Raw genomic sequence first — 17,440 nt, forward strand, 5'->3', positions numbered from 1 at the left:
GCCGGGATCGGAGGGCGTGGCAGACGGGGCGCGGTGACGCGACGTGGTGACGCACGGGAGAGGCGGGGAGCGGCGGTCGGGGCCGCTGTCAGAGCCGGGACCACGAGCGGGGCGTACGGACACGCCGGTGAGTTCCGCGGCAGGGCCGGACGGTGGGACCGGACCTAGCCGGGCGGGAGGGCCGGGGCCGAGGCCGGAGCCGGGGCCGTAGCGGGGCGGGGGTCGCGCCGGGGGCCGCGCTGGGCCGGTAGCCCGCGGTCGCGCCCCGGTGTCCTTGGCGCCGCCCGGGCGCCTGGGAGGAGGGAGCGAGGGGGGCGGGACTGCGGCGAGACGGGCAGCCGTGCGGCCAATGGGAGGGCTCGGCTGTTCTCTTCGGGCCTATAGACAGCGAGGGACGCGGGGCCCGGGCGGCGGCGGCGGGCGCTGATTGGGAGGCGCGGGCGGGGGCGGGCCTGGCGCTCTGTCGGGGGCGGGGCGGGGGTCCCGCTGCCCCTTCCCGCGCACCTCACGGCGCCTCACGGCGCCCGGGCTCTCCGCGAGGCCGCTCCGGTCCGTCCGCCCGCTCCGGGAATGCCGCCCGAGCCCGCGGCGCCTCCCGACATCTCTGGAGGGCTCTGCTGGGCCGGGGTCGGCCTTGCAGCGGACACGGAGGGTCTGCCCCGGCCCCCGCCCGCTCTGAGGCCCTCGCCTGCCGCGGGCCCGAAGGTACCCGGTGCTGGATCAGCTGTGTCTGCAGCCGGTGGCGCTGGCCCCGCTGCTTCCTGGAAGGTGGAATTTGTGCCCTTTTTAACCTAGAAAGTATTCCTAAGTCGCAGTCCTTACCAAGCACCTGCCATCTGGGCTGCCGTCCCCATCCCGGCTGCGGGTGGGTCACATTTAGCACTTTAATCTGCTTATTGGCGCGCTCCAACCGTCATCTGTTGTGGGCATTCCTGAGGTATGACCTTTTGGTGAGGTTTGGGCTGTGGCTGGCTGCCCCTCTGCACGCTCCTCTGGCGTCACTCCCAGTGTGACCTTTGCATTCCTGTGTGACTCTGATATCCCTTATCTCAGACTTGGTTTCCTACGTCCTTCCTTGTGGTTCTCTACTTTGATCCAACTTGCAGTCATCCCAGCTCCAAGCTTGCATGTCTCTGTCCAGGCTTCTAGCTAACCTTTCCTGCAAGAGATCTTCAGAGAGCAGCTAGTTCTGCTCGCTTTGGGTCAAACTCTGGCATTAACCTCACTGTTTTCCAGAGAGGTCATGGGATGCTGCTGAGTGACAGCACCAAAACTGGATATGAAACTGGAGATGATGATGATGCTACTTATGTTCTAAAGCTTTTTCCCTGCCATATGCATGCCTGTGCTCTGGCACCGGATTCAGTTGGCTCTCTGAAATATCATGGAATGCTTTGAGTGGGAAATGATCTTAGAGATCATCCAGTTCCACCCCCTCCCCTCGATAAGCAGGGACACTTTTCACTACCCCAGGTTGTTCCAAACCCCATCCACTCTGGCCTTGGACACTTCCAGGGATCCAGGGCAACCTGTACCAGGGTCTCACCACCCTCACAGGGAATAATTTCCTCCCAATATCCCATCTAACCCTGCTCTCTGGCAGTGGGAAGGCATTCCCCCTTGTCCTGTCATTCCAGGCTCTTGTCCCTCCTCAGCTCTCTTGGAGCCCCTTTAGGGACTGTGGGGGTCTCTAAGGACTCCCTGGAGCCTTCTTTTCTCTAGGCTGAACATCCCTGACTTTCTTAGCCTTTCAGAAAAATAACAGTGTGTGTTTTGCTGTGTAGATCCGATGAGGGTGAACTGGGAGAATCCCCAGTGCTGTGGCACCTGTGGTCCTGCACCTGCTGGCCTTTCTTGCCAGGTGTTATTGTGGGCAGGATGGAAATGACAAGTGACTCTTTGAACCAAAACCTTATAGTTTGCAATGGGGAGTGTAGCCCCTGCCATGCTGGGCAGCCAGAGCTACAGAATCACTGAATATGCTCAGTTGGAAGGGACCTACAAGGATCACCAAGTCCAACTCCTGGCCCTGCACAGGACCATCCCAAGAGTCACATCCTGTGTCTGAGAGCACAGCCTAAGTGCTTCTTGAACTCTCAGGCTTTGATCACTCCTCTGGGGGGGCTGTTCCAGTGTCCAAACATCCTCTGAGTGAAGAGCCTTTTTCTAACATCTGACCTAAACCTCCCCTGATGCAGCCCTCAGGTCCTGTTGTTGGTCACTACAGAGGAGAGATCCGTGTCTGAACTAGATTCAGCTGGATGGCTGGCTAGCCAACCGCTGGCCGTGAAGGCGTGTTGTTTTCTCTAGTCCCTTGTGAAATTTCATTTTAATCTGGTGAGCCGTGGTAACTGCTTTGCCATTGGGCTGCTGCTCGTTAGACTGGTCTGTGATATGGAAACCAGCCAGCTGGGTCACCTCTAGCCTTGGGTCCTGCCTCTTGCAGGAGGAGCTGGGTGGAAAGGGCAGCTCCAAGAAGAGTTGCTCCAAGTGCCCGCACTTCCTTCAGGATGATTTCCAGTGCTTTCCTTGGGCTGCTGTGGTTGGTTGGATGTGTGTAAAACCCCCTGGCTGGCCCCAGGCCTCCCAGTACATGCCCTCTGGAAAGCTGCAAGGTGGGACCTCTCCAAAGTCTCACACCAGCTTTGGGTTACTTTTCTGGGTTCTCTGAGCAGGGGAGAGCCCCTCTCTGGGTCTTTCACCTTTCCATATTCTTGGGTCTGGGCTTTTGAGGAGCAGCAGTCTTTCTTGGAGCCCAGTTCTCAAGTGCTTTGCACTACTGTACCCCTACTTTGCAAGCAATTTTCCCTGTAGACAGTTTCTTACCAGCTTTACTCTGGTGCACATCACAGCAAACTAAGAAGAAAACCTCAGCCAAGCAGAGTGGTCATAGAAGTGGAAGCCCAGACCAACCTGGGAAGGAGAGTGATGGAAGAAGCTGAAATCAAGAGATGTGGGTGGCTTTGGTGTATAGTGGCTCATTTGAGGCTGGTGTTGGGTACCCACCTAGCAGATTTGCATTGCACTGTCGTGACAGGGGAGGTGATGATGCCATGTTGCCAGGGATAGGAGAGGCAGACCTGGCCTTGCCGAGAGTACTGAGCGAAAACTGCATTTCCAAGCCATCAGGGACCTGGCTGTGGGACAGGGTGGATGGATTAATGCAAATTAAAAACTGATCCTAAGCTCGGTTCTCCATGCTGGGGAGGGGGTGGTCTCTATTCAGTGCTCTCGTGCAGTAATTAATAACCCACTTTTCTGTTCTCCCTCAACAGGAGCTTGTGTAAGGCAACAGGACAAAAATGCTTAACTTAAGGACTTGTGCAGCAAAACTGAGGCCGTTGACGGCCTCACAGACTGTAAAGACAATTTCCCAACACAGACCGGCAGCACCCAGGACGTTCCAACAGCTCAGGTGCTACAGTGCACCCGTGGCTGCCGAGCCATTTCTGAGTGGGACTAGTTCAAACTATGTGGAGGAAATGTATTATGCTTGGCTGGAAAATCCCAAAAGTGTACATAAGGTAAGGATCAACCTTGCCAGGACGTCACCTTCACTTCTCTGTGTGTCTGAACACTGGGTGCAGGTAAGTGCCACCTCTTGAGGAGGAGTGAATTCATCAGTAGGGCCTGGATGTTTGTGGATGGTCCTTCTGCTTCACTTTGCCCAAAAGAAACAGCAGTGATTCCTGGAGCAAGAATCAAGAGGAGCTTTTTCTGTTCAAGAGGAAACACCGTGGGCTTGGGACATGGGCAGCATCCTGGATCACAAGCGGATACAAGGAATGGCTTCTGGGAATCCACTTGCTGTATTTTTTCCATCTCTGGTGGCTCATCAAGAGGATTGGTTCTGGACTGGAGGATGGGGAAAAGGGGCAAGGAGGGTATTCTCCACATCGTGACTGGTTTACTTTTTGTCTCAGGCATGGGTGGTATTCTGTGTTGAGGCAGACATAGATAAGCTCGGCTTTGAGCTTGTGTGTAAAGCCAGATTGCTGATCTAGAGACTTGGCCCCATTCTGGCCTTGTCTCTTTGTGTGGACTCCACCTTGTTCCAGTGACCTGTTTACCAAGATTCCTTCCCAGCTCCTCTCTGCACTCCTCTGTCCTCTCTGCACTTCTTCATGGGTCCCCTGATGCTGAGCTGCTGTGCTCAGGCTGGGCTTGCAGCTGTCTCTGGTCATGTTGGCTTGCAGGCCATCAGCCTGTGTGCCCTGCCCAGGGGAGGAAAGTGCCACTCCTGTCCTTGATAAGCATTGGCCTCTGTTCTGCCAGATGGAGGGTCAGATCCTAGGCTGGAGCTCTTGGAAGGAGTCAGGCTGTCACGGGGCCTGGCTGAGGTTTTTCTATCCCTGTGTAGCACAGAGACCAGCTGCTCCTTGCTGTGCTGTGTCCCACCAGGGAGGAGGGGCACGTTCAGCTGGGAAGAGCTGGAGTGTCTTTGCTGTTGTCACCAAAAACCTCTGAGGCTTCCTGCTGGTGCAATGGTCCCAGCTGAGCACACTGAATTCACTTCCTCCATGTACATACCAGGGGTTTTAACTGCAGAACAAGCTTTAGTTCTTGCTTAAAATAGGGAAGATAAAACGTAGGTTATTCTAGGGCATTTTCTGCATGGGATCCTTTAGCTGAGCTCCAGTTTTCAAGCCCAATGAGCAGAGCTGGATAATAATAACAGTAAAATAATAAAAATTAGAGAAGAGTGGGAGAAAGACGAGGTGAAAGCATGATGGATGGGTGCCAGTGGGCTGCCATAGGGTCAGTCCGTGCTGCTTGCTCCTGGGACTGCATCCCCTTAAAAGTGGGGACACCATCCTCCTGCCTCCATTTGGCCACCTTGGGTGCTTGGTACAGCCCACACTGTCTCCAGATCCCCTAAGCAACATCATGGGTGCTTCAGGGAAGGTGGCCAAACAGCTGTGGCTGCAGGTGAGTGCTACCTGCATACATCTCAGGTAGGTTCAGCCTCCCTAAGCAGCAGCCCTGGAGTTTGGGTTGAACTGGGTGACAGGGACACAGCTCTCCCCATGGATCTGTACATGAAACAGCCCTTAACACAGACTCTTTAACTTGCCAATGTTTGGGATTTTAAATAGAAAAAGGTTTGATGACCCCATCACCCTCAGAAAACTGAAAGTGCTTGTCTGGGTTGATAAAGGACACAGCAATGTGCATAGCATGAGCCCATTGCTTGCTACTTGACAGCCTGCTCTCAGCAAAGATTAAATTTGCCTTGAATTTGGTTCAGGCTACTCCTCCTCCTCCTGCACCCTTAATTTCTGATGTTCATCATTTTCTCCCTGCTGGAGCAGGAGGTGCTTCCAGACCTGCAGACCATGCCAAGCAAGGTTGATGCTTCTGGAGCCTGAGCTGGAGGTGGAAGCAGTGTGTCCCTTAGTGCCTGCAGTGGATGGGAAATGTCACCCCTCTTCCCTCGCTCTGCATGCCTGAGCTCCAAGCTGAGAAACTGGGACATGACAGTATGAGCCCACACCCTTCTTCAGAAGCTGCATTTGGTAGAAGGTGCTGGTTTGGCTTGGTGAGCTGGTTTGGGATTGTTCTCAATAGATGAGCCTGCCCTGACCTCCACTCACAGAACTGAGCTCAAGATCCGTCTAAAGCCTGAACTGTCCTGGTGTGTGGCAGGCAGGTGGTTCACCAATCCCACTTTGCCAGTGCATGGAGGAGCACTGGGAAAGCCAGCCCAGGCTAATGCTTTGTGTTGCAGGTGTGGGACTATTTAAAAATGCCCTGAATCTGGCTCTCTTGTACCCAAAATATATATCTATGTATCTTATATCCTATATGCATCTATAGAGGGTATAAAAGTGAGTGGAGCACTTACAGAGCTGCCATGGGCACAGAAAAGTCAAAGGACAATAACCCCATGAGTTTATTACTGCTGTTACCTTTGGCAAGTGCTGGATTACGTTTAAAGTTCTCCTTCCCATGATAAAGCAGGATAACTCTGATGGGGCAGCCTCTCCCATGGGAGATGGGAGCTCCAGAGGCACCTCTGTGCTCCTGAGAAACCCATGGGTTAGCCCTTGGATTCTCTTGAATTCACAACCACATCAGCAGGTTGAAAGCTGATGTCTTTATGGCCCTTATCACAGCCCTAGCCTGCCCTGTGCCATCCAGACATCATTCAGTGGAGCAATAAAGCACTCAGTGTAAGTGCCACACCTTGTTTGCAGAGTTTAAAGTGGACTTTTTCTTCCAAAACAGAAGCTAATTGCAACTCCAAGAGAAATGAATGGCAGAAGGGAGAAGGTTATAAAGGCGACACCCCTGGCTCCATCCCTGTTCCCATCACCCCCCTCTCAGGTTGTCAGGTGCTCCTTTTCTCTTGCCTGTCTTTATTTGCCAGTACATGAACCAACCTTAAACTGTGGAGCAAAGCCTCCAGCCAGGTTCCTCTCCATCCCAAGGGCACAGAGCCCATCCCTGGGTGCTTGTCCCTCCGTTTGCAGGAGCTGATGGCTTTGGGGGCACTCAGGAGCTCTGTGAGCCTGTGGAAGGAACAAATAGCATGACCTGTCTCTCAGTTTATTCACCTTGTGCAGTCATATGATGGGACAATGGCGTGTTTGGGTAAATTGGGACTGGAAATACCAATGTGATGGGTGCTGCAACTGGAGGAGCTCCGGGGGGAGCAGCAGAGCTGGAGTGATTCCAGCAAAGGGCAGATTTTCAGTCCTTTCCACCCTGCTTCCAGGGGACAAAAACTGTTTTCTGCCCCAAACAACCCCTGCTTTGAGGGCACTTTTCTGCTTGATTTAAACTCTCTAGGGATAGATGGGCTTCGTGCATCTCTGATTGCCAAGGCTGTATTTGGTGCTCTCCAAGGTGCAGGATGCCAAGCTCCCAGTCGGTGGAGAGACCCTTGGGCTGAAGCCAGCATGGAAATCCCACAGGATTTGTTTGCTGTAGTAGCTTCCTGGGTCTGTGCTGGCACACAGCTGCTGTTCTGCTGTGCCCTCATCCTTTGCCATCATTTGGTGGCACATGAGATGAGGCACACACCTGATGGGAGGATGTGCATTGGACTTTGTTTGGCCGGGCTCTCTCCTTCCCCAAATCTGTTGGTGCTTCTACAAGGAGACTGGTTAACTTGAGTTTGGCCTGGGATACTTCCAGACTTTTCAGACAGCGCTGGAAAAGTATGACAGTACACCAAGTCTGTCCAGGGCTTTTTCCCCAGTGTTTTGATTTGTTTTCTTAACACCTAGAAATGCCCATCTGCAAAGGGAGCAGGAGCAGAGGAGGCAGCTGCCTTGTTCTGGGCATGAGAGAGCTGGTATGGGAGTACCTCTGTAGTGCTGTCATTGGTGTCACCAAAAGGATGGGGGAAAATTGAAGAAGAGATAGAAAAATAAAAACATTGCTGGTTGAGGGCTGAACAAGACAGCTTATGCTGGGATTTAGGTCTCTGGCCATTCAGATCATGGAAAGAGGAAGAGGTGTATTTGATTACAGGGCAGAAATATTTTCCGGAAAATACTGGGGTATTTAGAGAGCAGTGGTCTCCCCTGAGGAGAAGGAAATGGGCTGGGAGTCCAGGCTGGGGCTTGTTGCTCAGAGCAGTGGTTCCAAGAGCAGAGCCAAGGGATGGGGTGTCACCCTGTCCTGTCCTGGTGCCATTGCCAAGGGAGGGGTGGCTCTGGTGTTGGCCTCATGCCTAAAGAAACAATCCAGATGGATGGGAAGTGGGATAGTGATGCAGCTGGAATAGTGGGAGAGCTTTATTGCTCTTTTGTTCAAGGCAGGTGGGTGCTTTCAGCAGCAGCTGCATGGAGATGAGGTACAGGGGAGGAGGCAGTTCTGTCCCCTGCTTTGGCAGTAAAGTGGAGACCTCTGTCACCTTGACTGGAGGAGGTGTTTGGACTGCAAGTGAAGACCCTGGTCATCTCTCTTCTTTCCTTTTTCCTAGTCATGGGACATCTTTTTTCGCAACGCCAATGCTGGAGCTGCTCCAGGCACTGCTTACCAAAGCCCCCCTCCGCTGACCAGCCTCTCCACCCTGTCCCAAGCCCAGTCCCTGGTTCAGGCACAGCCTAACGTGGATAAACTGGTGGAGGACCATCTTGCAGTGCAATCTCTCATCAGGGCATATCAGGTAAGGGGACTTTGTGCCGAGGAGGGTCACGTCCTTTGCAGAGGGGCTTGCAGGGGCTGAGGTGGGCTAGAGTTAGTGCGAATGATGCACATGTTTGCATGGAGAGCACGCAGGATAGGAGCTGGGCTGCCTCACAGGAGCAGCTGATCTGTTGGGGCAGAAGCTCAGCTGATGCTTTACTGGACAATAGGAAGATTAAAGCTATTGTCATCCAAACAGGGTGGCAGGGAGGGGGAGGTTGTCTCCACACTGGGTGGTTTGCTGCTGTCTGGAATGTTGCCCCAATGTCATGGGCTCCTGCCATGCTTAGCAGTGGCGTGGAGCACCCATCCTGCTTCCCCCTGTTGCTGACAGAACTTCCGAGGAAAGGAATGTCTCTTCAGTTAACTTGTTTTAATGACTAATCTGTGTTGTTGCTTCCAGGTCAGGGGTCACCACATTGCAAAGCTTGATCCTCTCGGCATTAGTTGTGTAAATTTTGATGATGCGCCAGTAACTGTTTCTCCAAACGTCGGTGAGAATTACTCTGCAAATTAATTCTAATGTAATTTAACTTTTTTACCCCTCCCCTCTTTTGTTTTTCTCTCCCTCTTGGTTCCTGTTCTCCTTTCCATTCCTGATGCATTTCATAGATTCGAGGGCATCATGTAGCACAACTCGATCCACTGGGCATCTTGGATGCAGATCTGGACTCCTCCCTTCCAGCCGATATTATCACATCCACAGACAAACTGGGTGAGGGCTTTGAGAGCAGTTGGTGCTGCATTGCTTGAGCTCCCCTCTCTTTCACAGCTTCGTAGGTAGATTGCTTCACAGGCCAGGGGTCTGAAGTTTCCTTAGTAATGATCACTCTAAAATTGTGGTTGCCGGTAGCAGCAGCAGTGCAGTCCTGCCACCCTCCGGCTGTCACTCCAGCACTCAGCTCATGTTTCTTCAACCAGTACCAATCAGTGTTATCACTGATCTTGCTCACTCAGAAGCAAAAACCTAGAAGGGCTGGAAGCAATTTCATCTTCTAGAAATGCAAAGCAGAGAGGTTTTTTGTTGGTGAGAGCTGGAGGTCTGTTCTCTCAGCTTCTCTTGCTGCCCTTGGGGACCCTCAGAGCTGGGGATGAATATTCTGGGTTCATCTCTGCAGGGCTGAGGCTGCCCTCCTGAACTTCCAGCTTGCCCCAGCATCTGTAAATCCTTTAATTGTCCTTCGTCCAAGACGGAGCTATGAGTCCCTACTGGTGATCATAACAAGGAAGCTTTGGGATGCATTCCTGTCCAAGTAGAGAGGTGAAAATTCCAATGCGTTTGAGTGAGAGCTGCATGAGTGTTGTACAGAAGTGTGTGTGGTTCCCAGGACTTGAAATCCTGATCTGAAAGTGCTTAAAACCAGCACCTCTCCATGTGCTTTAGAGCCGATTTCTGTAGTTTGCTACCATTCTCCTAGCCAGGATGAGGTTGCTGAACTCTTGTCACCTCACTGGTGTTTCCCAGGTGCTTCCCTGGCACTCCAAGTGCTCCAGAGGCATGCTCATGCTCCTAACGTAGAGTAGAGCAGCAGTGATGATTACTAACCTTGCCAATGGACACAGCCAATCAGAATGCACGGTGCATGTAAACCTCCTTGATTCCTTATTCATCTGCCAGCACAGGGACACCAGCCCTGGACCTGCTGGACCTTCGGACAGGATTACATATACCAGGAGCAGTAGGGAAGGGAGTAGGTTTTGGTTGGACCAGTTCCCCTGGATGATGAGGAAGCTACTTCATCCCATAGTCTGGAGTCTGACATGCTTCTCTGGAAGACCAACCCTTGGATGAACCTCAGGAGCCATCCAGCTCCAGCTGGGAGTGTATCCTGTGCCTCTTGCCATTTTGATGGCAAGAGGTGGGGAGATGATTGCTGTGAACCCAGCTGTGGGAGAAGACACATGTGCTCATAGTTACCATTGTGAGGAAAGCAGGAAGACTTTTTAGGTGAACTTAAAGCCACTCACCATGGCTGTGTAACTCAGTTGTTACAGTGTACAGCTGTAACAACATCTGAGGGAAGCAGTCCAGGCTCCATTTTTCCTGCTTCTCCAGGGTGAGTTGCCACAAGCCAAGCAGTATGTCCCAGTGTGGCTCACTGTGGTGTCAAGCATTCAGGTGTAGATAGTTCATAGGCATTGGCTGGAAGGAACCTCAGCATGGGATCTCTTGTGTATGAGCAAGCCCTTAAGCTTAATCTCTGTTCCTTTGTGGCTTTCATATTAAAATGAAAGCCACAAAGGAAGAGTGGCTAGTGGTGTTGATTTGCTTCCCCGGAATCCATGAATTCATAGAAAATAATGAGTCCTGGGAACAAGATATAATGGTGGCAGCTGCCAGCTCATGCTGGGGTTGTGTCTCATGGTAGAACCCCATACTCAGGTGGCTAGGTCTTAGCAAAAGACTTTGTTTAACTTGCTATAAGTATTATTTATACTGAGTAGATTTTCCCTTGGTATTCTTGTCTTGGAAAACCTCATCTAGTCAATCCTAGCTGTAACGGAATGAATTTAGCTTGCAAATAGCGTTCAGGAAGTGGGGAAGGAGCTGTGGTGGTGCAGAAGACAGAACTCCAGCTGGGCCTAAGGTTGGGTGTTGCCTGCTTGTGGCAGAAAAAGCCAATTTCTAAGCAGATCCTGCTGTCTTTTTGCTTTGAAGGAATGTATAGCACTTGACAGGGTGGTTAATAACAGGAGTGGTTTGGTTTTGAAACTTGGAAACAATCTTGTTTCTTCTTTCTGAACAGCAGAGTCCTTTAAAGGTCAGCTTTTGTGGTGTGATCACAGTTGCCAACAGTTTAAGTAGCAGTGCTGTGATTCAAATGAGTTGGATGGTTAATCTCAGAAATTGATCCTTCTTCTCAACTGCCTTTTGTTTAGCAATTGGTTTGGCTCTGGTTTGGAAACTCTCTTTGGATTAAGCAGTGTGATCTTTGGGGAAAATGTCAGAGGGAGAAAACCTGCCCAGGGCTACTCAGTCCGAGGAGTGGTGGGGCTGGAGCCACCCAATTCCCCTTTCTCTTGTCTTTTCTATTTAAAAAAAAAACCCAAGTAATCTCATCCTGGTCTTCCACTGCAGCTGGTCTGGCATGGTAAGTGTGTAAAACAAGGACAGGATGACTACAGGAACTCAGTATGACCCTGAAAATAGAAAGAAAGAAGCACACTGAAATCCGGATGGTGTATGGAAGGCTGTGTGTGTCTAAGTGTCTGTCTGTCTGTCTTCTCCCCGTGGAAGGCAGCTGCCTCTGCCTCATGCCAAGGGGAATTGATGGAAATCCTCCTCCAGCTCAGGAAGAGCCAGGTGAGCCCCTGCAGGGACCTGGGCTTGAGGTGCTTCCACCTTCCTTTTCCCCATTTTGGGGAAGTGTCTGATTTTCCCTGCTGACCCAAATGACAAGTGTTTCCAAGGCCTTTTTGTAACCTAGGTGAGATTGAGGCACTTGGATCACCTAACCTAGCTGGGCAGGCAGCTCTGGTGCTGCATGTTTGCCCACTGTTGCAGCGTGCTGGCACTCCTGCCTGCACCAAGCATGCTCCAGAGAGGCGGCTGTGCATGCCTGCTGTGCTGCCATCTTCGCTGTCTTCCTTATGAACTGCCTGCTTGCCAACACCCCAGTCCTCCTCCTCTGTGCAAAGGCAGCATCCTTAACTCCGTGGATTGACCTTGAAATCCTCCCAGTAGCACGAGCAGAGCAAACCCTCTGGAGCAGGTGTTGGTGGGAGGCAGCTCCCAGCTTCTGCAGAGGGTCCCACTCCCTGTGATGCAGCTTGGCAGGATGCTTTCAGTCGTGGCAAATGAAGATGCCAGGCCACCATCTCTTCCATCAAGGTGCAAGAGGAGATCTCAAACCATGCAGCTCAACTGCTCCCCAGTGTCTGATGCCCCCTTCCCCTCCCGCTCCTCCCTCCTCTCATCAGACTTCCCACCAAGATTCCTTTTCTGCCTAGTGTATAGTCATCCTCCATCCCTGCCCTTTTGCCTCTGATGGATTTTGCCTGTATTTTAAATACTGTATTTTTTTGACTTGTGCTTTCCATGACTAGTTTTCACCGTTCCAGATTTTTTTACTAACTTTGACTGCATCTCTCTGTCTTCTCCCTTTCTGCATTCCCCCTCCCTCCCCTCCCCAGACCTCGCAGTGTTCAAGGAGCGGCTGAGAGTGTTAACAGTAGGAGGTATGCAATTAATGAGCCCTTAACCCTCTGGAGTGCAGGACTCTCTTTGAATAGGTTATTATGGGCATGAACTGAGCTGGTAAAGTGGACCCCCCCCCATCTCCCACCGCTCCTGAATTTTGTGGCATGTTTTATTTTTAATTTCTGCTCAAAGTCTTGATGTAGGTGTGTGGTTAGTGATACTTTATCTAGTATAAATTCTCAGTTTGAGCCTTGCTGGCCTTTTCTCCACTGTGTTTGCATGCCTGGCTTGCTAGAGTACGTTTTGTTATGAATAATTATTTTACAAGGCCTCAATCTCCCTCATTGTTTCAAGACTCCTAAAAATCCAAGCTGTCTTCTGCTGGTTTTGTCGCAGGGAAAATTTGGCAGCTCATCCCTTGTCTTCCTCCATCTGATGGTGTTGCTGCCTATAAATACCGAGTGTTGTCAGAGCTGTCAGGATGCAGCAAAGAAGAAGCAAAGATGCTTAGATGTCCTAAAACTCCTTGTAAAATCTGATACTCCCCAAAGTGTGCCAGAGTGTCTTCAAAGCATCACAGCAGAACAAGCCAAAGCCCTGTGCTGCACGTCTGCAAGCTTCAGCAAATTACTGAGGATTCCCTGGAACCCTTCAACAGGCAGTTTGTGTGGGATGCTCCCTGCTGCCTCTCTCTGGGATTTCTGTTTGAATGGGAACCAAAGAGAAACTCCAGAGACATGGGGCCAAACTCTCAACTCTTGTCTGGTTCAGTGTTCCTAGGCATAACTCTGGAGCAGAGCTGCTGGGGCCTGGCTTCATTCCCTCTCCTGGGACTCCAGTGTCCCAGGAGCAGAGGGGATGAACAGCAGAGGCAGCCAGGAATGTGTTCCACGTTTCTGGACTTGCCCCTCAAGGCTGCACAGGAATGAGCCATGACCAGCCCTGTCATCATGGAATCACAGACTGGCTTAGGCTGGAAGGGGCCTTTCATACTGCCTAGTCCCCTAGACCAGGTTGCTCCAAGCCTGGCACTGAACACTTCCAGGGATTGGCTGTCTACAGCTCACTGTCCATTCCTGACCAGACAGCAAGGGAGGGATAGACCTTTAATGTGAAGTTCAAGGAAGGGGCCAGCTCAGAAGGGGCCAGTTTTTGCCTCCCATTCCCCCGAGGAAGGTGGGTTACACTGCTCTGCCATGCTTAGATGGTGTTCCCCATCCCCTCTCTAAAGGAACAGGTCCTCTAAAAGCTCCCTCTCTAAAATCTGGGGTCCTGGGCTGGTTTGGAGGAAGCTGGGAGAAGTGGTATGTGTGTCTACTGCAGCTCCTGCCCTGGGGTTACGAAACACCTTGGGACCAGGCCTGGTTGGGAGTGCAGGAGGGATGAGCAGGAGCCTGAAAAAGGGCTGTAGACCGACTCCTTCATCCACGCTCCTGCTTCAGAAGGGTCATGGGACTCTCCAGTTCCTGGACCTGCTTCTGCCTTTCTGCATTGGTTTAGCAAGGTCAGCACTGTCCCTCCTCCTCTGTGCCTCAGTTTCCCCAGAGACAACCATGAGCTTCAGTGGGTAGAGAGGCACCTCTGATGGCTTTGGGGTACAGCGGGACTCGCCTGCAGCCCTAAATCCCAACCTCCAGTTCTTGAGGCCTGTTTGGCCCCTCTCCAGGCCCAGCTCAGCTCCCCACAACCCCATACCATGAGTAGGAGCTGCCTCCAAATCGTCATCTGCCAGCACCAAAGGGTGGAGGTTTGCTGAGCAGAGCTGGGCAAAAGCTCTAATTAAAAAGCTGTTGATTGGGGTGAAAGGGTACCTGGGCAGCTGAACCCCTGAGTGGCTGCTGGCCACCCTGCTCCTGGGCTGAGCTGTTCAGGAGAGTCCATCAGAGCTCTGTTGCCTTTTCTCTTTCTTGCTTCTCTGTCTCTCCCTCCTTGGGGTTTTGTCTATTTGGTTGTGTCTGTTTTAACCGTTTCCTTCTCTGCGTTGACTCTCCCTTTTTAATTCCTGCCACATGCTGACACCTCTGGTGTGTTCGGTGACTCCTCAATTCCTGTTTCTTTTCTCTCCCCTTTGTTTTAATTCGTTGTGTGTTTTTTGTGTTCTTGGGGCTCCAAACTCCCCGACTCACCCTGGATTTTAATTGCCCATTTCCATGCATATACATTGCTTTGTGGTTAATTTCCTGCGGTGCCTTCCGTAATAACTCATTGTTTGGTGCTTAATGTCTTTTTGTTTAATTATGGCTTGGTTTTTATCCATATAAACCTCCTTCATGTTTATTATTTTTTTATGCTGCTTTTTTTTGTCCCTTCCCCACTTCTCCCAAACGTACCTGATCCCTGTGTGATGGTATCCACGTCCCTCTTCCTTCCTTCTTTCTGTTGCTTTTCCCACCCATGACAAATCCTGCAGGCTTTTATGGTCTGGATGAATCTGACCTCGACAAAGTTTTCCACTTGCCCACAACCACTTTCATCGGTGGAAAGGAATCGGCTCTTCCACTCCGGGAAATCATCCGTCGGCTGGAGGTGAGAAGGGCAGGGGTCTCACCAGATCTGTGTGCAGCCAGGGGCAGGGGCAGGGCAGTTGTCTTTGGAAAGTCCTGGGTCAGACTGCACATTTTAAGATTTTCAGTTTGGGAACTGCTACTCAGCACTCGGCCCACTCACAAGAGTCACCTCGAGTAACCTGCTCAGCTCTAATTGTCTCCAGCTTTCTGCTGCATTGCAGTAATGCACTTGGTTTGCCCAAGGTGGAGCAAGCCCCAGGCAGCTGGATATTGCCTTTTTTGAAACCTCTCCAGCTGTGCTTTCCAGTTTGAAGCAGCAGCTGGTGCTTGCAGAGCACAGGAGTGGGCTGGAGGCCAGTGATCCCCTCTTCAGGCACTGCAGCAGTGTTGCTGACCTGCATGGGTGTCCTTCAGAGGGTCTTGGTGCAGGTTTGAGACCCTGGGGCTGGGACTTCCAGCTCATACAGCCAGTTCCCCTTTTCTGCCAAATTTCATCCCCTCCTGTGCTTGGACTGATCTCAAGCAGCTCTCAGGCACCCTGCAGGCTGCTCAGATGGTCTTTGCTGAGACTAGTTGACCTTGGAAGAAGCAAAACTCTGCCAACATCTTAGCCCATCTGCAGGAATGGGCTCCTCATTGTGGGAGGAGCTTCTTCTGATTCTCCCCTGCCCTGTGATGTGGGATTTTGAACTGCTCACAGGTCATGCCATGGAGAGGGAAAATCTCTCCTCTGAGGTGGATGTAAAGGATTTGAGGGACTGATTGTGGGCCCTTGCAGGAAGGGGAATTAAACAGCTTGATACTGGGTCATGTGCTGGCCTGCAGCATCCTGGAACATGTCCTGCCACATCCCTTTTCCTGGGAATACAACTCCAACAAGGCTCCTGAAGTGGGGCTATTGCAGGGCTGGCAGCTGGGTTCCCCCAGGACCCCCTCCAGCTGCCAGGCGTGAGGGTCAATGTCTCTGCTGGCACAGAAGGGCTCTTTAGCTGAAACGGTGAAGGGGGAAATGGAGAGCCCCTGGCCCTGTGATCCAGTGGGGCTGCAAGTGCCAGTCCTTTGGGGGTTTGAGGTACTGAAGCCCTGGCTGCTGCCTGATGGCCCCTCATTTCCCTCCCTGTTGGAGCAGATGGCATACTGCCAGCACATTGGCGTGGAGTTCATGTTCATCAATGACCTGGAGCAGTGCCAGTGGATCCGGCAGAAGTTTGAGACCCCAGGCATCATGCAGTTCACCAGTGAAGAGAAGCGCACGCTGCTGGCCAGGCTGGTCCGCTCCACCAGGTACCCTGGGGGGGCTTCACCTTCTCCATGTCTTTCCCAGGAGGTTTGCTCCCAGCCAGAGTGATGCAGTCACCAGCTGAGTCACATCTTGACATCATCTGTCACCTTCATGAGCAGATTGATGCCACTGAGCTGCCAGTCTAGCAGGCTCAGGTGCTGGCAGACAGCCTGAAAATGTGGATGATCCTGAAAGAAACGGTCTAAAAATAAGGATTAAGTGCAGCATGGTGTTGGAGTGGGGGGAAATGGCCAGCTCAACTCTGTGGGAAGACACTGAAGTGACTGTTGTGCGCTGCATGGTACCACCTTGAGCATCAGCCAGTGCTGTGGCTCTCTTGGTGCAGTCCCTATCCCTTCCCTGGTTTCTGCCCTCAGTGATCCCTCCCTCCCTTTGCCTCCTAGGTTTGAGGAGTTCCTCCATCGGAAATGGTCTTCAGAGAAGCGTTTTGGTCTGGAGGGATGCGAAGTGCTGATCCCAGCCTTAAAGACCATTATTGATAAGTCAAGTGAGAAGGGAGTGGATTATGTGATCATGGGAATGCCCCACAGGTAACCTTGCCTCTAGCCATGGTGCTGCTTGGTGCGGGTGGGGGGGATGCTGCTGGGGTTTACTACTGGAGGGCACACTGGTTTCTACCATCACCAAATTGATCTTGGTTGGTGATGAACCTCAGCTGGAGAGGTCAGGCCTTGGCTGCTCTCTGCTCATCAGGATCTTTCCAGCTTAGTAAATTCATTTGGAGAGGGCTGGTGGCTTGAGGTCAGAGCTGGAATCATGCTGGAATTCCAGCACCTACCCACTCTGGGGCATCTCAGCAAGTATGTAGGATGTGGTGGTGTTGGCCAAACCATCCCTGTGCTGAGGGATCTTCAGACTCCTCCTGGTTTGTCCCTGTATCTGGGTGACCCCACAGCCATCACAGGAAGTGTGGTGTGTGGCTGTGGGGGTTGTAGATCACCATCAGCACTCAATGGCTGTCAGCAGTGGCCTTGCTTTTGCAGGGGACGCCTGAATGTTCTTGCCAATGTGATCAGAAAAGAGCTGGAGCAGATCTTCTGCCAGTTTGACTCCAAGCTGGAGGCTGCTGATGAGGTGAGCTTCTCTCCTGCCTGCAGCAGGCTGCTGCTGCCTGCCCCTGAGCACTCCCCAGGGGCTGTGGCTGGATTGTGCCACTGCTTCTGGTGTCACTCAGTGGCACCGGTGTTGCACGGATTTCCACGTTGCAAGCACACCTGGGTGATGGGAGCCTTTGTAGAGCTGCCAGTGCTGGTCTGTCCTTGCCTGTCCTGGGGGTGACATGTGCCATTGTCTTCAGCACAAACTTGGCTCTTGGCAGCTCTCCAGGGCATGAAGCAGCCTTGGGGTGGC

General features: G+C 52.1%; 1 protein-coding gene across 4 annotated transcripts in view; it reads left to right on the plus strand.

The window, feature by feature from the left end:
• The window catches only part of OGDH (oxoglutarate dehydrogenase), a 25,612-nt gene continuing 8,172 nt past the window's right edge, over positions 1 to 17,440 (plus strand). The window contains exons 1-9 of one of the 4 annotated variants that reach the window (XM_030964154.1): positions 1 to 127; positions 3,276 to 3,524; positions 7,934 to 8,119; positions 8,543 to 8,633; positions 12,274 to 12,318; positions 14,691 to 14,806; positions 15,917 to 16,071; positions 16,474 to 16,620; positions 17,074 to 17,164. In XM_030964154.1, the coding sequence (XP_030820014.1) occupies positions 3,303 to 3,524; positions 7,934 to 8,119; positions 8,543 to 8,633; positions 12,274 to 12,318; positions 14,691 to 14,806; positions 15,917 to 16,071; positions 16,474 to 16,620; positions 17,074 to 17,164 (1,053 nt within the window). In that variant the 5' untranslated portion in view covers positions 1 to 127; positions 3,276 to 3,302. Of the gene's footprint in view, positions 128 to 490; positions 938 to 3,275; positions 3,525 to 7,933; positions 8,120 to 8,542; positions 8,634 to 8,751; positions 8,855 to 12,273; positions 12,319 to 14,690; positions 14,807 to 15,916; positions 16,072 to 16,473; positions 16,621 to 17,073; positions 17,165 to 17,440 lie in introns of those variants that run through there. The other 3 variants (XM_030964155.1, XM_030964157.1, XM_030964156.1) reach the window with 3 other exon arrangements.

Source organism: Camarhynchus parvulus, chromosome 22, assembly GCF_901933205.1.
Source record: "Camarhynchus parvulus chromosome 22, STF_HiC, whole genome shotgun sequence".
NCBI lineage: Eukaryota > Metazoa > Chordata > Aves > Passeriformes > Thraupidae > Camarhynchus > Camarhynchus parvulus.